This window comes from Calidris pugnax, unplaced genomic scaffold, assembly GCF_001431845.1.
Source record: "Calidris pugnax isolate Ruff unplaced genomic scaffold, ASM143184v1 scaffold9, whole genome shotgun sequence".
NCBI classification, from domain to species: domain Eukaryota; kingdom Metazoa; phylum Chordata; class Aves; order Charadriiformes; family Scolopacidae; genus Calidris; species Calidris pugnax.
In genome coordinates, this window is record NW_015090778.1 from 5,250,427 (window position 1) to 5,275,391 (window position 24,965).

General features: G+C 49.3%; 2 protein-coding genes across 6 annotated transcripts in view; one reads left to right on the forward strand and one right to left on the reverse strand.

The window, feature by feature from the left end:
• Positions 1 to 17,856, forward strand: part of LOC106892464 (unconventional myosin-XV-like) — a 45,331-nt gene extending 27,475 nt beyond the window's left edge. The window contains 30 exon segments of the mRNA XM_014949687.1: positions 74 to 168; positions 753 to 1,004; positions 1,538 to 1,634; positions 1,985 to 2,152; positions 2,435 to 2,624; positions 2,757 to 2,847; positions 3,402 to 3,630; positions 5,169 to 5,284; positions 6,364 to 6,423; positions 6,651 to 6,726; positions 7,218 to 7,336; positions 7,591 to 7,709; positions 7,950 to 8,091; positions 8,228 to 8,339; positions 8,666 to 8,826; positions 9,098 to 9,210; positions 9,327 to 9,390; positions 9,633 to 9,705; positions 10,075 to 10,151; positions 10,747 to 10,823; positions 11,403 to 11,533; positions 12,127 to 12,221; positions 12,779 to 12,856; positions 13,300 to 13,417; positions 13,771 to 13,910; positions 14,271 to 14,398; positions 15,371 to 15,504; positions 15,967 to 16,100; positions 16,549 to 16,689; positions 16,922 to 17,856. Coding sequence (XP_014805173.1) covers positions 74 to 168; positions 753 to 1,004; positions 1,538 to 1,634; positions 1,985 to 2,152; positions 2,435 to 2,624; positions 2,757 to 2,847; positions 3,402 to 3,630; positions 5,169 to 5,284; positions 6,364 to 6,423; positions 6,651 to 6,726; positions 7,218 to 7,336; positions 7,591 to 7,709; positions 7,950 to 8,091; positions 8,228 to 8,339; positions 8,666 to 8,826; positions 9,098 to 9,210; positions 9,327 to 9,390; positions 9,633 to 9,705; positions 10,075 to 10,151; positions 10,747 to 10,823; positions 11,403 to 11,533; positions 12,127 to 12,221; positions 12,779 to 12,856; positions 13,300 to 13,417; positions 13,771 to 13,910; positions 14,271 to 14,398; positions 15,371 to 15,504; positions 15,967 to 16,100; positions 16,549 to 16,689; positions 16,922 to 16,972 — 3,581 coding nt within the window. The 3' untranslated portion in view covers positions 16,973 to 17,856.
• Positions 17,857 to 18,809: 953 nt separating this feature from the next.
• The window catches only part of RECQL5 (RecQ helicase-like 5), a 39,225-nt gene continuing 33,069 nt past the window's right edge, over positions 18,810 to 24,965 (reverse strand). For 2 of the 5 annotated variants that reach the window (XM_014952675.1, XM_014952668.1), the window contains exons 13-20: positions 24,556 to 24,629; positions 24,004 to 24,097; positions 23,333 to 23,473; positions 22,195 to 22,868; positions 21,902 to 21,977; positions 20,678 to 20,929; positions 20,128 to 20,200; positions 18,810 to 20,024 (exon numbers count right to left, since the gene is read on the reverse strand). In XM_014952675.1, the coding sequence (XP_014808161.1) occupies positions 19,903 to 20,024; positions 20,128 to 20,200; positions 20,678 to 20,929; positions 21,902 to 21,977; positions 22,195 to 22,868; positions 23,333 to 23,473; positions 24,004 to 24,097; positions 24,556 to 24,629 (1,506 nt within the window). In that variant the 3' untranslated portion in view covers positions 18,810 to 19,902. Of the gene's footprint in view, positions 20,025 to 20,127; positions 20,201 to 20,677; positions 20,930 to 21,774; positions 21,851 to 21,901; positions 21,978 to 22,194; positions 22,869 to 23,332; positions 23,474 to 24,003; positions 24,098 to 24,555; positions 24,630 to 24,776; positions 24,836 to 24,965 lie in introns of all 5 variants that reach the window. The other 3 variants (XM_014952691.1, XM_014952683.1, XM_014952698.1) reach the window with 3 other exon arrangements.

Sequence of the window (24,965 nt, forward strand, 5' to 3'; positions counted from 1 at the left end):
GCTCTGGGCTGATGCTCATCACTGTGGGGAACTATTGCCTGTGGGTTTTTGCAGATGTGTGTGTCTTCCACAGCCATGGTTATGCCCCAGCCAGTGGTTCCAGCTGTAGATCCCAGTCAGTTGGCAGCACAACAGCAAGCCTTTATCAACCAACAAGCCATGCTCATGGTGAGTGGAAGGGTCTGGCTGGGAGGGGTCCAGGAACTGGGGAAGAAAAGTGCACTGGTGTATATGCTGTGAAGAGGTTAGCCATGCTCCCCTTCTGCCTTAGGCCTGCTCTGTAACACTCTGTGCTGGGGGTTAGCTGTATAAAATTGGGATTATTTAAGCCTGCAAAACTGGGAACTCCCTTTTTGCCCCTTTGTGTACATGGGAACACTGAGACACCATAGATGAGTGAGTAGTAGGGACAGGAGTGGGCCCCGAGAAGCTGTGATTCCATGTGTTGTTAAGCTGGGATTTGTTACAGATGCAGATCTGAGTATTCTGCTTTCTGTATAAAGTCTTGTGAGTGCATGGAGGTCCCAGGCTATCTCACTGGTAGCCGAGTCTCTGGGGTGGTGTTAGGAGCTCTGCATACTTGGCCAGGTGAGAGCAGACTCTCTGTGCATGCCTTTTCCATTACACTGGGAAATTTGCAGTGGACTATGTAGATGTTCTCTGATTACTAGTGAAAGAAAGGGACAGCCCGCCTGACAGCTGGTGGTTTTGTGTAGCCTAGAGCTCAAGGACATTGTAATTCCTTCCTCCAGGCCCAGCAGGTGACCCTTCAAGCCCTGAGTATTTCCCAACAACAGCAGCAGCAACAGCAGCGGTGGCAACAGCCTCTTGAGAACTCAAGGCCAAGGGTCTCAAGTCCACCACAAGCCCGAGCCCCAGCTCCAGTCCCAGCCCCAAAACCCAAGAAGCTTCCCAGCAACCAGAATGCTGCACCATCACCAAGCACTCCAGAAGTGGCTCCAGAGCCACCAGCTAAGGCAGAAGAACCGGTATGAGAAACAGTGGTGGTGAATTCAGTTTGAATTTCATGTTGCATTTCCTATGCTTCCCTTCCAGTGTGGTAGTGGTTTGGCAGAGTGAGGAGAGCAGAGAGCTATGCTTACCTATGATACTGAGGTGTTTCAAACTCTGCTTGCTGAATTTTTAAGACACAGGATCAAGCCTTGGTGGCATTAGCTCTGTGGAGGTTTGGCTGCAGTGTTGGCCAATTAATTTCCATCTGGTCTGAATTTTACCATAGGAAAATTAATCTGAATTCTTTATCTTCTAGCAAACTGTCTTGGGCCTCTAACATATTCCTCCTTCTCTGGACTTGCTTGATGATTCTTTGGGTCAGAGAATGATCTCTTGGGACACTCCCAGATGGGGAGAATTTCTAGATCAGAGCTTGGCGAGGGGAGATCACCTCTGAACTTAAGGGCACTATGGTATCTGCTGGCTAGTGCTAACTAACCATGTTGTGAACTCCTAAGATCACCTCTGAACTTAAGGGCACTGCTGGCTAGTGCTAACTAACCATGTTGTGAACTCCTTGCAGGTTTATGTCTACACAGAAGACCAGTACTCTGACAGTGAAGATGATGACTGTGCTCGGGAAACTTTCCAGCAGAAGAGAGCATATTTTCAGAAGATGGGTAAGCATTTCACACTTTGGGAATTCCGCTCATCATAACACCTTGTTTTGCAGCTTCCCTGGCATAACAAGGTGTTCTTGTCTCCCTGCCTGGAATCCAGCTAATCCCTGCAGGAGCTGCTGGTCCTATGTGCAATGGGAGTTTTGGGTGCCTGCTTGGTTGGCTACAATTCAGATTGTAAGGCATTGTGTTGCCTTTTTTCTAGAAATCTTTGGGCTTGTGACTGCCACACCCTCCTTTGCCTCTAGAAAGCACAGGCTTCTGCTGACTGATGGAAGGGTGGGAAGCGTGCCATTAGTGCTAGGTTTTGGTTGGGGGTTTAACTAGCTGAGGTCCTCCTTTCTATGCAGGACAGCAACGCATTCAAGTGAAGAAAGTCAGGCCTCCATCCAAAACCTGGACCCCTCCAGCAAATCCCCAACCACAGCAGGAGGAGGAGAAAGAAGAGGAGAGGGAGGAGAAAGAAGAGGAGAGGGAGAAGAAGGAAGAAGAGAAGCCCAGCCCTAAAACAGAGGCAGGTAAGATGATATGCAATGGAGAGCCAGAGCAGGAACTTTCCAGGAGTATTGTGCCAGGATATAGCCAGAGGAGGAAAGGATCTGGCTGTTCTCGGAATTTGCATCTTGACAGCAGGGGGGAGAGAGAAAGGCCTGAGCTTTGGGAAGTGGGATCCCAAGGCAAAGCAGTGGAAAACCATGGCCAGTCAGCCTAGTGGTGAAAGAGAGGGAGCTTCAAATGAGATAAAGGGATTTCTCCTGTGTTGTTGCCGGTGTGTTGGTTAAAACTATCATCCCCAATAGCTCCTGCTCCCCCTTTGCCTCCTCCTGAGCCAAAGCCAAAAAATCAGACACCCAAAGCGAAGAAGGAACCACCCATAGTGAAGCCTTCGGGCCCTGAGTCACGGCCTGCACCCAGCCGGGAGATCCGCAACATCATCAAAATGTACCAGAGCAGGCCAGCCCCTGAGCCACAGCCTATTGAGCCCGTCAGGTGAGAGAGTGGGATCCACCCAGGTGGGAAGGAAGGAGATGAGTGGGACTATATCCCAGCACTGCCACATGGCTTCACTGTGGCCACAACCCCTTTGCAGCCCCTGTAACTGTGTTCCCCGTTTTCTTGCAGGAGAGTGTCCAGGCCATTTATGAAAAAGAACGACCCCAAAAATGAGGCACTGGCCAAGCTGGGAATGATGAACCTCGCATCTCCCAAATCAGTGAGTTCTTTGCTCTCTGGTCACCTAAGAATTCAGCAGAGAGGGCCTGTGTATCCAGTCTCCAACAGGTTGAGTCCTATCTGGTATTGCCATACCAACAGCCAGGTGATTTCTTCTTGGGTTACTAGATAGCTGTGAGCTTGAGCTCATACCATGGTGCTGCCCATCCTAGATTGGGTTTCAGCCTATGAAGTCACTTGAGGTTGTGGAGAAAAGGCTCTGGAGCAGCAAGTCCTATTGTGGTATGTTTAAGGCTGATCTGGAAGCAAGCAACTCAGGTTCCCCACATTTGGCACCAACGCCTTGGCCCATAAATATATATTTTTTTTTCCCTTCCCAACTGAAAGCTTCAATCTCAAATACTTGGTTCTCTGCACCTGGGTTTGCTTGATCTTCATCTGTTTGGAGATCATGTGCTGGTTTAAAGGCATTGCTGTTCACACAGATCTTACTTCTGGGATTGAACTGCTGCCCCGGGGATGATTTGTAACAGCAGTGTTAAGACAGAGCGCAGTAATGTAGAGAATGACTGGGTCAAATTGTTTTGCTTGCAGCCAAGCGCCCTGCCACAGGAGAAGAAAACACCTCCACCTCCACCTCCAAAGCCCAAGACAGGCCCAGCTTCCAGCTCTATCCAGGAGAAGCAGTTGCCTCTCCTGTCCGTCTTCAGCCAGGAGAATACCCCACCGGCTTCCCCAGCCCCTCCTGCTCCCCCTCTTCCCCCACCATTGCCTTCACCCCTCCTGCCTGAGAGCCCAGGTGGGCAGGAATCCACAGGGAAGGGTGAGTATTGGCTTCGCCCAAGTGGGATTTGGTAGTGGGCAGGGAGGCAATGGGGTCAGAATCAGCACAGTGACCCAGGAGAGTCATAGCACGTTGTGTCATCGGCCAGCTGGGCAAAGATTGAGTGGGCTGTGTGAAATCAGAGACTGTCACTGTAGTTCCAGTCTGGCCCAGCACTCAGCTTGGCACTTCCCAGCTCTAACTCTTTCCTTTCTTCCCAGTGTAGTGCAGGATGTCAGGCACAAATGATGAAGGAGAGGCTGGGTTTCTCTGAAAAAGGCAGTTAAAAACAGAAAGGACCTTTGGGCTATGGCTTTATCAAGGTCCAGTCAACAATACGATTTTTTTATGTAACTGAAGCATAATTACTTTATCAAAGCTGCAATTCAACAGATGGACTTTAGACCAGGGAGGACTGGGAAGCCAGGTACTTTACCTTCTAGAGCCTCTGGAGGGACCTTAGAGACAGGCTGAGGAATGAGGGAATGTTTCTCAGAGGGAGAATGAGAGCCTGGGAGACCTTGGACACTGGCCACATAAGGAATGTCTGGAAAATGGCATAGCTAATGATTCTCAGCAGGAGTTTGGAAGTGTTATTCAGGCCTAGGTTTTGCCTCTGAATTGCAGTGAGAGCCTGGAGCCATAATTCATTTTATACTGTGCTGCCATTTTGGGTACATGTACCAATGTATTTCAAGCTGTTTAAAACTCTCATCAGCATCATGTTTTATAATGTGCAAGGAACAATCAGTCAAGAACATTACTGCAGGACTCTGTTTTGCATCAGCTTCCCTGGTATAAAAGAATGTCCCTGTTTCACTCTCCCTCCCTTTAAAAAAAATGAATCTTTAGGAAGTCCTGTGAAAGTAAATCAAAGTAACTGGATTAGTCTGAAAAACTCCTATGTGCTTTTGAATAGAAATACAGAAACAGCTGAACTGTGGGATCTTCTGTATTTCTTGATTGTCTATGAACTCTGAAGTTTTGAAAGCTGGGAGTGCTTAAATAAAGATATTCCTACCTTGTGAAGTGATGCCTTTGAATGGTTGTCTTCAGGCTGAGCCTGTCTTTAGTATATTTCTGGCAGAGAGAAAATCCAGTCCAAGTACCAGGTCCCTTGTACCAGAACCCTGCAGTCTGCAAGCTCAGGGGAGAAATTTTAAGTCCCTTTGAAACTTTCAGCAGCCTTTTTATATTGACATAAAGTGAAACTGTGTCTTCAAGCTTAAGCACAGGGGTAGTATTTTGCCTGGAGTGCTGTGTGCTCCCTATCTCTGGGGTGTTTCTGTTATGAGCATTGAACTTTGTGGCTAATACAGCAAGTATAAATGCTATCAGAAATGCTGTTACTCACATGATGACCATGATGACTATTTTGTGTATGGATTCATATTAGCTGATCACTGACCTTCAAGAGGGTTCTTGACAGCAATCTCCAGTCAGGAACTCTCCCCTTTCCCTTGACAGGTCTGTGGCAGGTGGGAAGGTGACCCTGTAGTCAGCAAAGCCCATCTTCACTGCTCTTTCTCCTCACACAGGTTCTACTGTAACAGTAACAGAAGATGATGGTATCAAGACCCAGCTGTACAAGCTCACTGACAGTGTCAGCTTTTCCTATGACAACCCTGCCTGGAAAATCTTTCTGCGCAAAGAGGTGCAGTTTTTCTAACTGAGGGCTGGCTATGGGGGCAGGGGATTGGTCCTGTGGGGGGAGGGGACTGGTCCCATACTTGGTCAAAATAATTTTTTTTGTCATAGGCCCATAGCATGATATAAGAGCACAAAGACAGTTCTGGGAGGAGGTCACATAACACAGGAGTCAAGAGGCAGAGGATCATCTCATAGGGGATATGAGTCCTACTCTGCCTTACTGACTCCAGTGTCTCGGTTTCCCAACCTATCCTTTCCTTCCTCTGTTAAGCACCGAGAAATATACAAATAAAGTAAATTTGGTTTTACCTGGTGCTTTCCTGTTAGAATAATAGAATAGTTTGGGTTGGAAGAGACCTTAAAGATCATCTCATTCCAACTGCCCTGCCCTGGGCAGGGACACCTCCCACCAGAGCAGGTTGCTCAAAAGCCCCATCCAAACTGGCCTTGAACCCCTCCAGGGATGGGGCAGCAGCCACAGCTTCTCTGGGCAACTTGGGCCAGGGTCTCGCCATCCTCAGAGTAAAGAATTTCTTCCTAATATTTAGATATTGTGTCCTTTTTCAGTTTAGAACCATCACCCCTCATCCTGTCACTACACTCCCTGACCAAGAGTCCCTCCCCATCTTTCCTGTAGGTCCTTTAGGGACTGGAAGGGGCCATAAGGCCTCCCCGGAGCCTTCTCTTCTCCAGGCTGAACAACCCCAACTCTCTCAGCCTGTAGTCATAGGAGAGCTGAACAAGCCCTCTGATCATCTTCGTGGCCCCCTCTGGACTTGCTCCAACAGGTCCATGTCCTTCTTATGCTGGGGCCCCCAGAGCTGGACAAATGGTACAGATGTGTTTAAAATCAAGTGTTGGAGAGTGCACTGAACACACCAGGGTTCATCCCATGGACTCACCACTTTAATCCTGGTCCTTCTGTTTACATTCTCAGTGTCTCTTCTCTGCCTGTCCTTGGAGGTGGACTCACTCTTGTCTGGTAGTAGGGCACATGGATTACAAAACATCCCCCAGGGAGCTATTTCTGCAACATTTGTAAACATCTATAATATTACTATCGTTTTTATCATCCTCTTGCAGGTGTTCTACCCCAAAGAAAATTTCAGTAACCCTTATTGTCTGAACTTGCTGTGTGAGCAGGTATGTACTGGTATCTCTCTGTTTAGGGACAAACCACTCTGTAACTACATTGCATAAGTTACTGTCACTTCTACATCCCTAGTGGTCTTAGTCTCTTCTCCAGGTCCTTCTAGTCAAGCCCCTGCTCACTCCTCCCTGAAACTCAGTCTGTTTAACAGCCTCAGATGCTCCAACACACTTAGATGTGGCCTTTTCAGTGGAAGCCTCTGTGTTTCCTTCCTCTACAGATCATGCGTGACACCTTCTCTGATTCCTGCCTTCGGATCTCCAGGGAGGAGAAGCGCAAGATGAAAGACCTGCTGAGTAATTACCAGCCCTTCCTCCCTGTGCCCATCCCAGCTTTTGGTTTGAAATGAGAAACAGGCCTCCAAGCACTTTCAGGCAGGACGTAGTGCAGAGGAGAAATGTTTGTCACTGCAGCAAGAAAGCACATTTGCGTGTGCTGTGTAGTGCAGTGTAGGAATGTTGGTTTATTCCAAGTGGCCAGAAATTTCTGTGAGCTAGAAAAACTTAGTTCTGTTATGTTTATTGTGGGAAGAGGAAACTGAGGCTCAAGGACGGGATTTTGAGTTGTCTCAAAATCCAGTTATCTTCTTTGAAAGGAATTTTATTGAGAGGGGAAGAGCAACTAGTAGTAGACTGATGTGCACAGGTAATGTGATAATCACTTCACCTCCATATGTCATTTGCTGCACTATAATTACTGAGAAGAACTGGTGGGAATGAGTCCCTGGGCGGAGGAAGACTTGGCCATCTTTGTCTTCCTGAGAGTGTCTGTTTTCTACCCCTACTAGTGGAGTTCCGGGTTGGCAATGATGTCCGGTCCATTCAGGAGGATGGGATAAAGAAGAGGATTGTACTGGCTGCTCGGGATAACTGGGCTAACTATTTCTCCCGCCTTTTCCCAGCTCAAGTGAGTCTTAATCTTCTCTCTAGACCCTGGGCTGGCTTTAGCTGTGTGGCTCTAGTTCACCTGGGATCTCTTTCTGTCTCCCTGCCTGGCCACACATCACTCATTCTTCTGTGCCTTCTGTACCTTGCTGGGTTTGACACTTCTGTCAGCCCAGGACCTCCTTCATGGTCCATATGGTAGTATCTTTTTCTCCTGCTTTATCCTGTCCAGGTGGGATGGAGCCTTTGACGCTCTTTGTTGCACTCCCCTTACAGGGTGAAAATGGAAGTGATGTTCAGATCCTGGGTGTTTCTCATCGGGGCATGAGGCTGCTGAAGGTGGTAAAAGCAACTGGCTATAATCCTGACCACCTGAAGATTCTTCGCAGCTACAGGTGAGCAAAAGGGTGCTGGTTGCTGCAGGATGATAATTTGTCACTTGCAGGATGCTTTCAGAGCGTGGGAGTCAGACTGCTGTAATTGTAGTAATTGTAATACAGTGCTGGTGAAGGGCCACCCTCTGGAGTGTTCTGAGGCCTGCCTCCATTTGCAGCCCTTGGAATGGGCTCCCATCTCCACGACCTGCATGCCTAGCTCTGGCAGAAGAAGCCTGAGCATGTTGGCTGTGTTCTCAGCTTTGCAGATGTGATCTCAGTGGAACTGAAGGGCAGCAATGTCTTGGAGTTCTCTCTGAAGACAGAGCAGCTCCTCCTGCAGTCTCCAAAGGCTCTGAGCATCAAGGCCATGGTGGAACTCTTCATCCAGGAGCTGAGGCAGGTGAGGGAGTGGCTGTAGAGCAGTAGGGAATGAAGATGGTTTCCCACACAGACCTGAAAGGGTCCATGGGATGACACGGTCTGAATCCTTCACATCCTGGGGATGAGATTTGACCTCTCCATTGCTTTTTCCCCAGGATACCAACTATGTCATTGCTCTGCGCAGCTACATCGCAGATGACAAGAGCCTTCTTAGCTTCGAGAAGGGTGACCTCATCAAGTTATTGCCCATGCAAGGCGTGGAGCCAGGTGAGGGAGTTTGTTGAGATTGGCAGGAAAGGTGGAGACTGGCTTCAAGGGCCTGCTGGACCCATGGTGTCCAGAAGCTCTACATGCTGCTGTTGAGTAAATCAGAGGAAAGCAGACTGTTAAGGGCTGGCATAGTCAGCGTTCAGCTCTGCTCTTCTCTGACTGTGACCCACCTTGTTCCAGATGCCATGGTTATAAGGGGTGTTATCTCGTGATGCAGGAAAGCCTGGTCAGTCTGGTGCTCTCCTTTGCCAGTAGGATGCCTCGCTGCTCATTTCTCTTGGTACCTGCCACAGTTCCTGACTTTTCCTCTCCTGTTTCTGCAGGCTGGCAGTTTGGCTCCACTGGTGGCCGCTGTGGTATTTTTCCCACCAGCCTGGTGCAACTTGCTGCAGCCCCTGATTACCTCAGCACCAGCATGGACAGACAGGGAGGGCTGTGGATGAACACGAAATCTTCTCCAGATAACAGGAACACCAGCAAGGAGGTGAGTGGTCCTTGGGGAACTGCTAGGTGACATGGCCGGGTTCTGTGGGAGCTGCCAGGGTGGGTCTCTGGCCCTGGGTAGTGTCTGACCTCCAAGGCCAGAGGGAAGAAGATGACTGCATAATCCTTCCAGATGGAGACACTTAAATACTATCATAGTGGGAGGGGGAGGCTCCACAGACAGATGAGGCCTTCCCAGTCTGGTAGGTGAGAATACACACTGCAGTTCCTCAGCTGACTTTTCAGAGAGCGTTTGGTGCCTGTCCCTGCAGAGTTCTGCTCCCAGCCTGACATCAGAACCCAGCAACATCATGGTAGTCCCTACTGGCGACCATTATACCATGGTGGACTTCGCCACAGCCTACTTCCGAGAGACTCAGTCCATGTGAGTAGGCTCTGGTCCTTCCTGAGCAGGCACACACAGGACCTGTGTAGCCTGACCCACTCCAAGCCATTTCTGGAGATATTACTTAGATTGTGGGTTCTTTCTCCTCTGTCTAGGCAGGGACTGAAGGGGATGCCTCCTGAAAAGAAGAGTGCAGCTCACCTGGTCCAGCACACCAAGGTAAGCCCAGTCTCTCTCCACGGCTGTAGGCAAAATCCCAGCTCCACCATTGCCTCTAGCTTTGTCCCCATATGGCAAAAGTGCAGAGTGCAGATCCTTGGCTGCAGTCTCTGGAGAAGTGCAGGTGCCCCCTACTTTTCAATGCTGCCTGAAATATGGTGGGAGCTCGTGTCTTTAGTGAAGCCTGCAGCACATCTCTGGCAGTCTGCCTCCCCAGTTACCCTTGTACTCTGGCCCCGCAGGTCCCGATCCAGGAGTCTTTGCTGCGGTTCTCTGATGGTGAACTGAATGAACTTGCTACAAAAAACTTCAAGAGTAAGTACCTCCCTAGGACACGAGGCTGCAGAGGCTGGAGTGGGGGTGAGTGGGATGGCCTTGGTGGCCACACATAGGCATCATGAGGCCCAGAGTGGGGAATGAAAGCTGTGAGAGTAGGGTCCCTGTTAAAGCATTTCTGCAGTTAATAACCACCTGTGTCCATGATGAAAGTGTCCAGCAAAATGCATTTTGCCTGGAGCGCAAAGTGCCCAAGAACACACCCTGCCTGGGCTGATGTCCCACTGACTACACATCCCATACAAGCCTCATAATAGCTTGTGGAGCAGAAAAGCTTTCAGGACATTTTCTAGTCTACTGCCTGCCCCCACCTCTGCTTACACCTAAACGCCAGCCTTTGCTCTGCAGCTCTGATGCGGTTCATGGGAGATCAATCGAAACTCAAGAACCAGAATGACATTGAATGCCTCTCTGAAATCCTTCAGGTTTGTGACCTTTCCCTGGGAAGGCGCTGAAGCACCAATGGGAATGAAGGGACAAGACCTTGCTGGGAAGGAGGAGAGCAGGGAGATGGCAGGATCACCTCTGCTTACACCTAAACGCCAGCCTTTGCTCTGCAGCTCTGATGCGGTTCATGGGAGATCAATCGAAACTCAAGAACCAGAATGACATTGAATGCCTCTCTGAAATCCTTCAGGTTTGTGACCTTTCCCTGGGAAGGCGCTGAAGCACCAATGGGAATGAAGGGACAAGACCTTGCTGGGAAGGAGGAGAGCAGGGAGAGCTATAATGCAACCTCTTAAATAAGAAAGGGAGCAGAAACAGAAGCTGATTAAAAACTGTGGAGGGAAAGGGTTGCGTGTAAATGGGTTTCCTGGATATCACTGTCTGGATGAGAGCACCACCTGCCTCTCCTTCTCTGGGCCTAGATAGCAATAGACACCAGAGGCTGCAAAGCCCAAGTTTTAAGCCACATTGGCAGAGCACTGGAGCTGGGAGGAGAAGGGCACAGAGAAGACCTGGGGCCTCTCTGATGCTCTTGTCCCCTCTCTAATGCTGTCTTCTCCTCTCTGAATGCAGCTGTGCAAGGAGAAGGAGAGTTTGCGTGATGAGATCTACTGCCAGGTCATCAAACAGGTCACCCACAACCATAACCAGTGAGTACCAGCACTGTCAGCTCCTGTGCATGCACAGCTGGAGGGGAACTGTTGGCCTTGCTGCTTAGACAGCAGGGGCAGGAGACAGGCTGCCCCCTAATGATGTGCTGTCCCTTGTGGCTCAATTGCAGGGGTTTTGCTGAGCACTCACGGAATTAACCAGTCACTGGGTTTGACTTTTTCACTTCAATGAATGTTTTTCCTTCTATCTCTGGCTGCAGATATATCTGAGCACTGGTAAACATTCCTAATAGCTCCCGGTAGTGATGCTGCTCAGAGCCCTGATTTCCTCTTCACAGCCGTGGGGAATTGACACAACATTTAGGACTGGCTTGACCCCACACTGACCTGCAATATGACAGCAATGGCAGCGGAGTGGCCTTGACTGTTTCCTTTCTTTGTTCACTGTTAGAATAACTGACTCAATCCTTTCTTCAGCATAGAAACCTCTGACCGAGGACCACCACCTGATTTTCTGCCACCTGCCATAGGTGTTCAGAAGGACAGAAGTTCACTTTAAGCTGTTTGGAGCAGTAATTGTCTTGTTCCAAGGTGACCACAGTTCTTTCTGTCCCTCAGGGAGGGTGTGATGCGTGGTTGGTTGCTCCTACACCTGCTAACGGGATACTTCCTCCCTTCCAATATCCTGGTGCCCTACGCCACCAAGTTTCTGCAGCTGGCCAGCAGTGATCCATCCAGCACCCACCATGGTATGACTGTTTCTGTGTCCTGTAAAATAAACGGCTGCCCCCTTGTTACTAAAGCCCTGGTGGTCAAAGAAAGAAGATGGGATCCAGGTGGGGACATGGTCCAATGGGGAAATCTCCCCTACCCTGTTAGGCAGGAGAGGTCACTGTGGGATCTGAGCCTGCAGGCAAGAATCTGCTTTGTATCTCTAGTCTTTCTGTTTGCAGAGGTAACTTCTCTTTGCATCTTCACCCAGGCAAGTTGGCATTGTGTGTCTTTCTGATGCTTTGTTTAGGCCCAGTTTTACAGCTAGACCTGTGTTCTTCCAGAGTCATCAGCTGTGAGGTGTTTGGGTGGGAATTCTACTGGAGGAGAGGGTTCCAGTTCTCCCCTCCTGTCCCTCCTGTGTAGCCCTACTGACCTAGACACTGTCTGGGGCTGGCCCCTCATGATCTGGATGTGTCCTGGCAGAGTGGGAGATGAGGTCAAGTCTCTTTCCCCTCCAAGCAATGGCCCTGGGTTAAATTCAACACAGCCAGGATGACCCAACACCGCAGGAGACAACGCTGAGTCCTCTGCTTGACTCAGCACATGAAGCTTTTTCCTTTTCCTGCAGATATAGCCAAGACCTGCCAGAGCAACCTGCGGAAAAACTTCATGTATGGGGGCCGCCGCCACCTTCCTTTCCCTATGGAGTTAGAGGCACTGCTGGTATGGAGGGGCAGGGAAGTGGGAACGCTGGGAAGAGAGCGAGGGCAGAGGCTTGCCAGGAGGTGCCATGTGCAGTGTCACAGGAGAGGGAGGGCAGAGGCTTGCCAGGAGGTGCCATGTGCAGTGTCACAGGAGAGGGAGGGCAGAGGCTTGCCAGGAGGTGCCATGTGCAGTGTCACAGGGGCGGTTAGTGTTCTGAGAGAGGAAATGAGGCATGTGTCTGTGAGGGGACTGGGACGTGCAATGCCACGGAGTAGGCAGGCATGTGGGCAGGGAAAAGGCAGGTGGGAGGTGGAGATGAGGAGGAAGGAAGAGGGAGGAAGAACTGTGGGGCTGACTGCCATGTGCAGTGTCACAGGGGCGGTTAGTGTTCCGAGAGAGGAAATGAGGCATGTGTCTGTGAGGGGACTGGGACGTGCAATGCCACGGAGTAGGCAGGCATGTGGGCAGGGAAAAGGCAGGTGGGAGGTGGAGATGAGGAGGAAGGAAGAGGGAGGAAGAACTGTGGGGCTGATGGGACCCTGCATGTCTTGCTGCCTGAAGACTGTCCTTTGCAGAACGGGCGTGGTGCCCGCCGGCTTGTGATACTGATGCCTGGAGGCATGGAGTACCTCACCAGAATTAAGACATTCACTGTGAGTTTTCTGCTTCAAACTTCTTTATTGATCTGGACTCTGAGCCCCACCAGGGAACTCCCTTATCTGTCAAAACCTTGGGCTTAGCCTTTGCTTCCCATAGTCCTGTGACTGTTTCCCGCTCACTTCCAAGGAATCCCTGCAGCAGTGTATCTCTGCAGGGTCTGCACAAGGCTGGGATGCCTCACCCAGCTTCCTTCTTTGTGCAATGGGCAAAGCCATGCTGCTGCCTTCTAACAAGCACTCACTTCCTAGGAATCCCTGCAGCAGTGTGTATCTCTGCAGGGTCTGCACAAGGCTGGGATGCCTCACCCAGCTTCCTTCTTTGTGCAATGGGCAAAGCCATGCTGCTGCCTTCTAACAAGCCCAGTATGTCTAACTGCTCTGGGGCTGCTTTGGGCTAGCCAGACCATGGTACTTATTTGCTTCTTTCCTTGCTTCAGGTGGCCAAGGAAGTCTTGCAGGAGATCTGTGAGAAGATGGGGGCAGGTGACCAGGAAGAGATGGAGGAATTTGTTCTTTTTGCCATCAGGAATAACAAAAATGATCATGGCAAGTAAAGCCTGGCATCTAGATTCTTTCTTAAAGCAGTTTCTCCAACAGGGACTACCATGGCTACTCTTTCAAATAGTTTCCCCACCCTTGGCTGGCTCTCTGAAGGTTCCTCTTCAGTACTTTCCCCCTTACTAGGGGTTGAGGATTGTGCCTTTTCAGAGGCTGTGTTGCTTGTTCCTGAAAGAGATGTGTGTGTCTCTTTGGGTCTGTGTCCCTTTGGAATGGCTGATGCTGGGAGTCATAAGGGGAGGGTGGAATAGAGGTGTGAAGGAAAGCTCCTGTCCTGGGCCATGGAGCTCAGCCCACTGTCTCAGCCCCAAAGTGATGACTCTCTCTGCATAAACTTGTAGATAAAACAGTGAGACCCATGAAACCGGAGGATTATCTTCATGATTATCTGCTGGAGGACAATTTGGTCACTGTGACTTTACGCAGGCTCATCTGGACAACACCTCTGCACTTTGAGAACAAAATTTATACTGATTTTCATTATGGACAGGTACGTAACGAGGGCAGTGCCCACCAGGAACCTTCCTAGCAAGGGCTCCTGAACAGGGGCAGAGTTATTGGCACAGGCCAGTGGGAACATCCCAAGGGGGCTGAAGAAGTGGGAGGATTCTGTGGCTGATCAGCTTTGTATGGTGTTTCTGGGAATGACCAATAACTGAAGCTATGGATGCAAGGACAGCAGTGTGCCCTTAGCCCCCTAGGAGCTGTACTGTTCCAGGCATGGTTTGTGCAGTTCTCCATGAACCTTTGCTTTTGTGTTATCAGCAAGGCAAGATGTGGGGCTCTGCAGGCTGGCGCCTGGACCTTCTGGAAAGCTTAACAAAGGTCTCTTTGCTGTGCTGTCTCTCAGGTGCTGTGGGATTACCTGAATGGGAAGATACTGTTGGGTCATAGTGAAGATACGGAGCGGCAGGTGTGCCTGCTGGCAATGCTCCAGCACTGTGCCAAAACCGAGCAGCAGAACTCTGTTCCCTCCAGGTATGTTTGTCTCGAGGGTGGGGGGGAAGGGAGGGGTCCTCTATCTCTAACGGCTGTTGGCACCACAGGGGTTAGTGCCTGAAAGTTCTCTCTGGATAATTGATGAATGGACAGCTCTGGAGAACATAAGCTACTAATTAATGTCACTACTTAGTGACTAGCTCTTGCCCCAAAAAGTTTACCTCCTGTTCACACTCTTAATGCTGTCTCTGATCCGGATTTCCTTTTGTGACTCCTCTTGAGCTGAGGGTCATGAGGGAGCCATGGACAATTTTTTTGACTGCCATGTGTTTGCAACACTAAGAAGGAAGTGCATGAGCTTATAGTTGGGATGAATGCTCTTTTGTTCTTTCTCACGAGTGCTAGAGTTTTCAACCCTGGGCACTTGAAATCTGTAGTGAGTTGCCTGATGGGAATGACAATGTCTCTGGGTACTGGAAAGCTTCTATCCTGCAGCCCCGAGCCATATTTTCACACTCCTTCCTCCCTGTATCCTTATGCACCTAGAGTGAAGGTAATGTCTCCATCAGGTTCCCTCACACCACCAGCAGCATAACCCTGCTGGGCACAGGGAACTCTGCTCTGTGTAGGGCTTTGGAGGCACAGGAGCAAGGCAGATTTAGTAAGGTGTTTTTCAGCTGAGACTGCCTGTGAAAGAAACACCCTGTGGCTCTACGTCCGCACTATAGCCCTTGTTGTCTCCAGAAAGGAGGGATTTCTCTCAGTGCACTAGTCAGTGGTGCACAGCCACCTTCTGTGTGGAAAATGGTGGTCTCACTGTCTCTGATGTATCTGAGCTGGATAATGTGAAGGGAAACAACCTGTTGTGCTCTTCCCCTCTCCCCCCACTCTTGCCCCCAGCCACGCAACTGAAAATTGTCGGCGCATCCCCTCCCTTCCTCTTAATCCCCCTGGCTGATCTTTTGATTTGAGCTGGGCAGGGGGTGAATTAGTATCTGCTTGTTGGCACAGGCAAGACCTGGAGGAGTACACACCAAAGAGTCTGCAGTCCTCCATCAGTCCCCAGGCTCTGCAGAACCAAGTTGGCATGCTGCTGAGAACCAGGCAGGCCCTCCAGCCATTGGATGCAAAAATCCAGTTCATAGGTGAGGAGACATCCAGACCCGCTTGGTTTATCCTCAGCATGATGGAAGCTGCTGATGGTGCTTTTGGGACAGTTCATGATGTTGGTGAGGGTCCATGGAGCCTGGAATGGGCCGTGACATGTGCCTGCAGATTGGCACTTGTTCCCAAGCACGGTGACCGTGGTCAAAGTTCCACCTCTTTTGCAGAAGCCTGCAGTATATTTTCAGAGCTCTGTACAAGTTGTGTTTTAATTGATACTCTGGCTGCAGGTCTGTTTTCTGGTTGGGAAAGACCAGGACACCCGTTCAGGCTGCTGAGAATTCCCACCTTCCTTCAGCCTTGGGGGGAAGGAGAAGTTGTCAACCTTACTTCTTAATGTAGAAAAGCTTGGGAACACTCGCAGCCTTTGACTGCCTTATGTTGGTGCAGTGGATTGCTGGATGGAAGCTGTTGCCTGAAAGCCACCTTTTGCTTTCTTACAGAGCACGTGAGGAAATTGCCATTCTTTGGCTACAACATCTTCTTTGTAAAGAAAGTCAGTGATAGGACAATTCCCATGCCCTGTTACTTCGGGGTGAATAAGGAGGAGCTCATTGCAGTGGATGGTGCCACCCAGGTATGCCAGAGAATTCCTCCCTGGAGTCCAGAGCCCCGATGTCTGTCAGAAATTGACTTTAACTTGTAGCAGAACTTGTGCAGGGAGTGACTGTATTTACCTCCATCACAGCCGCTCTAACAACAGCCCCAGCCCAAAGCAGGGGACAAGAGTGGTAAAAGAGTTAGCACTGCCATGTGCTCTTTTGTAAGTCCCATGTTCATGCTAACAAGCACTGTCCACAGTACGACTAAGTGTGGGTCACATTCCTGTCTGTCCCAATCTTGCATGAGATTTAGGGACATGATGTCAGCAGGAGCCTGCCCTGTATCCCATACACACTTGCACAGTGCCCCAGCCTTTGGCTCAGCTTTCAACAGGCTCTTGAATCTTCCTTGGGTGAGAATCAGATGGTTTTATTTGTAAGGACTGCACCAGAGAGTGTTTTGTGGCTTTTCCCCTTACACAGTCAGTCTCCCGCGTCATCCCACTGAGCGAGCTGCAGAACATGCGGACCCTGCGGCCCACCTCTGACGGGGGGCTCCCCGGCATAGAGCTGAACTACGGCTCCCCTGCCAGCCCCAAGACCATGTGGCTTGAACTGTCACAGGTGAGATCAGCCTGCACCTACAGCTTCCTCCTGGCAACTCAGAAACTGTCCTCCACTGCCTCTGCTGAGAGGACAGTACTACTGCTCTCTGCTCCCTCAGAGCTGAACGGGGGCACTGCATTTCCCAAAGTGCAGCTTTGTCCTGGCACGTACCTGATATTTAATTATGAGGAGCAGAGAGCAGAGCGTTTCTGGGGCAGGGAATGACTGATACTGATTTGTCTTTTGACAGGCTAAAGAAATGTATCACACGATTGTTATCTTCCTGAAAAAAACGGAGTGACACCACTCGAGCCCAAGAGGAGGAGAAAGACCAAGCGAAACAGAACTATTTCCCTTTCTTTGAGCCTGTTGAGTGTGCCCTGCCCCGTCTTCTGGAGAGGACTCTTCCAAAAGACACCCATGACCTCAGACAGCTGCTTTCTGAAACTGCCACCACAGTGTTTGTTGATGGACTGGACCATAATCTCACCCCTCCTGCCATTCAGTCCCCAAGGACTCCTCCTTGAAGCCCTGCAGCAGTGGCTGAAAAACCCAAAAGACGCTCTTTCCACACCATTGCTTTTTCATAGCCTGGTCCAACACGGAGCAGCCCGACAGGCACAAGCAATTGCCCTCAAGCTATACAAAGAGCTATAGAGCCATTCTTTTCTTTTTGAATTAATTAACATGAGCAAAGACCGATGCTTCCCAGAGATGTGTGTATCCCAGTGCACAGGGAGGCTATGGAATGACTGCGCCGCCTGCTGGGGTTTTCCAGCTTTTCCTCTCCATTGATCTGCAGGAGGCTCTGTGGCAGGGTTTGTGAAGCAGGAGCTTGTAGAAAGCATCTTAATTGCAAAGCAGATCAGTGTTAAGATACAATTAACACATATGCTGGGGCACAGATTGAGCTGCAATGGTAAAAAAGTTCATTGTTAATTAATTTCTTACTGACATAATTATATGCATATGTTCCCTTCTACTCTAAAGGAGTCAGTCCTGTCCATCCAGCTGTCAGACACAACTGATGGTTCCATGCCCATGGAGAAAGCATGTTCAAATGGAACTTGCATTACATTAGAGGGGAGTGGCCTGGGGTGTATAAAAATGCTTAATTTATTTTTATTGCTACAGCTGTCCTACTGAACTGAAAAGTATCTGCACTTTAGGAGATTCTAATAAAATAATCACAGGGGTATTTTGAAGCCATAATGTGACAGATACTGGTTGACATCTAACATGGGAAGACTGGCCTCCAGGTAACTGGGAAAGCTGGAGGAAAAGGTTACAGCTGTCGGCTGGGAATGGGATGGATCTGAGGGTGCTCAGTGCAAGCTGGGATGCACAGGTAGCTGCTTACTGGTGAGCTGATGCCAGCAGTAATGACACCATCTTCCCTGTCAGGAACTTCCCTTCACGTGCTGCTCCCTGTGAGGCCCTTGGCAGGAGCATGTTCCAGCCTCTTCTCCCTTCAGCAGCGCTACTGCAAGGCTGGGTAAAGTGAGAGACAGGAACAGAGAAGATACCTGAAGATTAACTTATCCTTATTCCCCTTCTGGTTCTCTGAGCTTTTGCTGCCTTACATAGAGGCACAACTCATCTGGTTAGAAGTGCCCCACATTGTGATAAAGCACTTTGTCACGCAACGCCACACCTTAACCCTTAACCAGCCCCTTCCGGAGCTCCCTGATTTACAAGATAAACAGAACATTTCTGGGAAGTTCACCCAGGCAGCAACTGAACTCTGTAAGCCCTGAGCTCTGGAGTAATAGTAACCCCACTTAAGTGGCTGATGAAACAGGATTTTTAATGGGAAGGTAAAATGGAAACCAGCAGACAACAGCTGAAAAATACTTTTATTGCGTAAAAGGCTTCTTGTAAAGCCCTTTGTCCTCCAGTGAGCAGAGAAAGCTGAAGATGAAATTGGCTTTTGAGTTAAACATTTCCAGGTTCTCCTCCTGTTTCTAGCTGGAGAAGTCCTGCAGCTGTAAGGGATGGGTGGTGTCTGCTGCCACACGCTTCCCATCCATCCCACCCCAGGTTTGCATTTATTAGCTCTCTGTTCAGAGATGAAATGAGCTTTCATAGCTTTGTTCACAGTGATGGAGTCTTAATGTGAGCTTTCAGGGAAAAGTCCACAGCAGCTGTAAGATTGTTTTATTGTCAATGCACACATACCCTTCAGTACATTTAAAAAAAATACATCTGTTAAATACAGTGATCCCAAAGCCCGTTTGGTGGCCTCTCAGGCTGCAGATCCCTCTAGCAGCACTAGTGCCTGAGGCCACCAGGCATGGAACAAAGGTAGAACCCAACAAAAACCCAGCAGAAAGGACTTGTGCCAGGGAGTCAGGATACTTCAAAGCCCACCCTAAGGTTCAGGTCCTAAATAAATATAGCAGCAGAGGCCCCACAGTGTCAATCTGAGGGCCACAGCAGTACCCTAACCAGTTTTAAGAGCAGCTTTGCCCTCTGTATTGCAGACTGTGGGCGAGGCACAGGGAGCAAATATGGCTTTAGGGGTTACAAGCAAATGCTGGAAAAGTGTTGGCAGCTTTGGTGCCACTATTGGAGAGGTTAATACTGAAAGAGCATCACCGCTTAAATTAAAGGGCAGGCAGAACTAGACGAAGTTAAAAAAAAAGGTTAAGATTAAAAGAAAAAGAATCTGAGTTTCTCCACCTTCAGAAAGTAGGCATTGCCTGCACTGTAAAAACAAAAGGCTCCCCTCCTGCCCTTCAAGGGAAAAACATGCCCTGAGCAAAGCACTGAACTTGTAGCGTAAGGCTTCTATCGGTAACACTGAGATAAGAACGAAGAGATGGGGGAAGAAGGGGAGGAACCATCCAGGAAGCAAGATGCCACCCCAAAGCAGAGTCCCAGCTGGAGAGACTGAGCCCTTCCCAGGCTGCTGCAGGGAGTTGGGGTTGGAGACACTGCAGAACAGCTGAGGCAGCAGCCCCCAACCTGCAGAGCTGATGCAGACTCCACACCTCTTGGCAAGAGGTACTAGAGGGCTTCAGCGCCCTGGGTACTGCAGAAACTCTGCCTAAGTTCACAGAAACTGGTTCCTGGAAGTGCGTGTCACTAAGGACAGAAGTGAGCAAAAACACAGTGGAAAAGGATTAAGCTCACTTCTGCAGTTTCACAAAACCCTCCATGGCTGAGTTCTTCAAGGTGCCCTGGTCCCACAGCTGGAGGAAGGAAGACACAGCCAACAGGATGTGAGGATCAGCTCTCTGAGCTCTGCAGCTCCTGCCAGTCCATCTCGCTCTCACACCTGACTCTTGTTTTGAAAAACTCCTTGATGAGTCTCTGTGCTTCCTCCTTCACTGCAAGAGAGGAAGCATCACCTTTGAGATGATACTTAACACATCTGCCCTCTCTAAAGACATCAATCCGTTTAGCACCAGAAGAACCCAAGATTCTTGGTGCTCTCTCCAGCTGCCAACTCACCAGTCTTGCGGGCAGGATTCTGCTCCTCAGCCAGTAAGTGAGACAGGTGCCGAGCAAAGCCTTTGAACAGATCCTGCAGAATTGGGGAAGAGCAGAGAGTAGATGCTGGTTACAACAACAGGCTGTTTCCATGTTTATCTTGCCCTTAGCATGAGCTGGCTCTAGCACAAACCATTCATAGCTGTAGGTTACAGGAGTGCTGCAAACCTGCAAACCCCCTGCAGTGCTGGAGAAGCACAGGCACACAGCATCAAGTAATCTACACTCTGTTGCCACTCTGCAGGTGGGGGTTCTTAAAAACGTGCCAGAGTTTAGTGTGAGGACATGAACAACCACAAACAAGTGTGGAACCAACACGACCCCACTCCAATCACACACAAACCCTTTCTTGGGAGAGGTGAGTTGTTGCACCCAGTCACTAAAACAGCACGTACCAAGATGTGACTTGGAAATGGAATGGGGTACCCAGATCATCCCACCCTTCTCAGAGCCCCAGGTCACTAGGGAGATGCAGCCTCCTCCTGCTAGAGAGTCTCGAGCTGTGCCCTACCTTGGAAGCAAATTTGCCACCCTTGTAGAACGGGGTCAAATATTTGACAACGATGTCTGCCGTCTCTTTGAGGGACATGCCTTTGGTCACTGGCTGCACGGTCTTGCTGGTTCCTTCTTTATCACACTGTGATAAGTTTGGATCAAAAGTCACCTTCTTCTTCGTTGGACAAACACTTTTGCTTTCTGGCTGGGACAGAATAGAAGATTTTGCCACTGTTCGTAGCCGCTTTGTTGCGGGACTTTCCGTATCCTAGAGATGGGACAGAAGAAAACCAAAAGCATCTGTGGCAACATTACACTTCCAAGCAGCCACTACCTTCTGAGAAGATGAATTTTTGCAGTGTCCTGGCAGGCTCTCCCTATAGTGAACACCAGGCAGGGGTCCGTGTAACCCATTTTGCTGTGCAGACATAATACACTGTTTCCTACACAAAGGGACTTTGAGAAAAAACTCTTGAAGACCACCACGTTCAGAATTACCCTATGCTCTTATCAGGGCAGCTAATTGCTAGACCCCACCCTATATAGGAAAAACTAACAGGAAAAGATTTCCCAGGATGAGAATCAACCACTTCAGGAGCGTCAGACTCCAGCTCAATTTGAAAGAGCAAGGAGAAAACTGTGCTGAAGGGTAGGGACAGTTCTGAGGCATCTCAGGTGACAAACGCAGAGCCAGAGCTGAATACACAGGGGAGCTGACTTCTGTGGGGTCCTGGGTGTCATTGGCCTGTGGTTGTTCCCTTGACCTGAGAAAGCAGCTCACTAATTATAGTTCGTTACAGATCTAGAGGGGGTGGAGAGACTCATTCCAGGCAAGTCATCAGCCAAGGGTACAGTCACGTGTGTTGCAGAGAAGAGGGAACAAAGCAGAGGGGAGGGGAAGGTTTCTCTGCAGACTGAGCCGCTGGCACTGGCCATAACTGGGTGGCAGCAGGACACCAGGAGAGCAACAGAGCTACAGGTCTCCTCTCTGCCACGACTCCCCACATAAATAACACTCACGGGTGAGGTTCAGAGCAGGAGCATCGCTCCCAGAGAGAAACTTGGCACAAGAGCAGAACAAACAGAAGAAATTAGCATCCATTAAAGTCTCACCTCATCGGATCCTGGTCGCTTCCCGCAGTCACCTTCCCCAACACTTAGCTCAGGTTCTGTGACATTTTCAGCAACACTAGTGGGGAGCAGAACAAACAGAAGGAATTAGCATCCATTAAAGTCTCACCTCATCGGATCCTGGTCGCTTCCCGCAGTCACCTTCCCCAACACTTAGCTCAGGTTCTGTGACATTTTCAGCAACACTAATGGGAAGAGTGGAGACCAATTTTAATCATTCCACAGTGAAGATGTTATTACATTCACTGTCAGTGGCCACAAGACTCTCCATGGTAAAACAAGAGTCTTCCTCACCAGCCTCAGAAATCTAATACAGATTCCCAGTTTCCAGGACAAGGAAACGGGTGGGACTCTGCAGCTCGTTAACGGGCAACAGAGGGAGCAGAGAGGTAGAGCTTTTACCTGGATTTTACACCCATTTCTTCCTGAAGGAGTTCAGATTCAGCAGCCTGCTGGGCCTTAAAATTCTCCTCTTTCTCAGTCAGTGTTACTTCTGTCTCTCCCAGCTCTTCATTCTCTGCCTGGGACTGTCCAGTCACATCTTCTCCAGAGACATCTTTGTTTCCCTGAGGTATTGGTTTCTCTTGACACGTGCTTTGAGAAGAAACCTGAGGTAGTGTCCTTGCAGAACAGCCATCTTCCTTTGCTGAGCTGCAACTTTTGGCTTTAGACCCACCTTTGGGGAGGGAGAAGAATTTGGAAATATCCTGTGATTCCTTTTTAGCTGCTTCTGCGAGCATTTGCTGCTTCTTGCTAGGTTTGGACTTCTTAGGAGGGCTATCCAAAAGGGCAGCTTTTGTGTCTGGACTGGGGTGTTGTGCCTTCTTTTCAGGAGGGACTCCTTCTCCCCCAGTACTCTCACACGTTGCTTTGGTCGCTCTTTTTTTCTTCTGGTGAACAGGTTTTTTAGTGTCCACATCCAGACTGCAGGTCCTGTCATCTTGCCCATTTGGACAATCTTCTTCTTTTTTGACAGGCTTTGTATCGCTCTCCTCCTGAATCTTCAGCAGTTCTGAAGCTGTCTGGAACAAGCTGGATTTCTTTGGAAATCCTGCTCCCACCCGCTTAGGTTTGAACTAGGGAGAAAAGAAGAGGAAGAAATGTCAGATGTGAGAGCATTAAGGAAGCCCTGTGTGCAGAACCCTGGAAGGAGCTCAGTTTCTGTACACAACACACCAGTGTGTACAGCCATAAGCTGGGGAAAGCTCTAAAACTGACTCATCATCATAACCATCAACTGAGACATCAAGGAAATGGATTAGGTTAAAGTCACAGGCCCACGGTGAGGAAACGGGCAGCATCCTTGGTTAGAGCAAGATGAGAAAAACCTTATTTGATGTATGGCCTGCACACGGGTTATATTCAGTAGGAGGAACCAGCGTGACTACCTGACCTCACTCCAAAACCAAAGGACAGACAGGGAAAGCAATTCCTATAGAAACACACAGCTATGGCCACACAAAGGACCTAAAATAAAATTATAAAGAAGCAGATAGAGACAGCACACCGTTCCTTCCTTGTCTATCCCATCTGTACTCACCGAGTAAACCTGGGATGCAGGGAGGAAGTCCTCTTCTGCTGGAGACCCAGATTTTGTTTCTAAGCTGCTGTTGCCACCAGTTCCGGACCCAAAGACTGAGAACAACTCTCCTTGTTTTGAGGCTTTGTTGATTTCTGCTACCTGAAAAAAGAACAGAAATGTTCCCTAATGGCCAGAAATCACAGAATCAGAATCACAGAATCTTCTAGGTTGGAAGGGACCTTAAAGATCATTTTGTCCAACCGTCAAATCTTTATGCATCCTTGCCTCTGTACACACTAAAAACCATAGTGGCATAACATAGGTATCCATCCAGAGGAGACATATCTCAAGAACAGAAACATCTTCCAAGAGATTTATTGCCACCAGCTGACCTAGACTAAGCCTTCTCTATTGTCAGTGACGGTCTGAGGAACTCCCCATTCCCTTTATTGCTAGACCTGGAGGATATTTGGATAAGCTGCACTGCTATGTAGGTTTCCAAAGCCTGTAAAGCCAACAAAGATGTGAAACCAACATAATTCTGGGCCCTGCTGGAAACAAAACCAAGAAGAAAGATATGGAAGACATCAAGGCAAAGCAGAATCATTCCCACACAAACTCTACCCTATTTCCCCTCGAGCTGAGGCCACAGCACATTTAAGGGAACAACAACAGACATGGGGCCCTACCTTCTTCAGCACAGTTGCCTTGTATGAGTTGGCCATTTTACTGGTTCGGAAAACTTCATACTCCAGCTCCACAGCACAGGCATGAGGGTCTGACCTGTAACACAGGCTGGGGTGATTTCTGGCAAGACACACCTCTATATCTGCAAAGGGAACACTGATGCTTAAGCATCTCCCAGAAAGTATGGAATTCACTCTTCTGGTGACTTTCAATTAAGTCCTAAGGGATGCAGCTGTGAATTGCTGGAGAATGGAAAGGGAGGGGTGGAAACAGTTTAAAATCCAAGTCCTCCCATGCTCAGTTTGCAAAGCACACGATCCCCATCTCGTGGGACAGAGACGAATTACGACTCCTAGGACCGAGGTAATTTAACAGAATCACACACAGGAATCCTCGTACCTGATCCTGGACATCACCACAAGAAGGATGCTATTAATTGAAACTTCATCCTTGGATCAAGACATTCCCTGAGAGCAGTAATGCTGCTCAGCGAAGAGTAGGCCCCGTGTTAAGCTCATTAACTCAAATGCTACCCCTTTTCTCTCATCTCATACCCTTTTGCTCCTGCTGGAACATTTTGATTGGTGCTCAAAGCTTCTTCCAGCATCTTCAAGCAGTGTTCCCGGCCCTAGGAAACAGGGGACACTCAGCCATGCTCTACAGAGGTCACAGTGCCCCTCGGGCTTCCATCCCCGAAGGAGTAAGAACAGGGTGGGCAGAATCTTTGTTGTTCTTTGCAAGTCAAGAAGCTGGAATGGTGACCTGCCTTTCTTACCTTCACTGTGAGCTTAGAGATTCTCCTGCTGGAGGCATCCTTCAAGGGGCAGTCTGCACCTATCACACAAGAGACATTTGGGAAAGGTGTCATAGCAGGGCTGGGGCTGATGGAGAACATCTCAGCTGGCACTGAGAGGGTGCCAGTCCAGCACTGCTTGGCATCCTCCTCCCTGCATAGTCTCAGGGT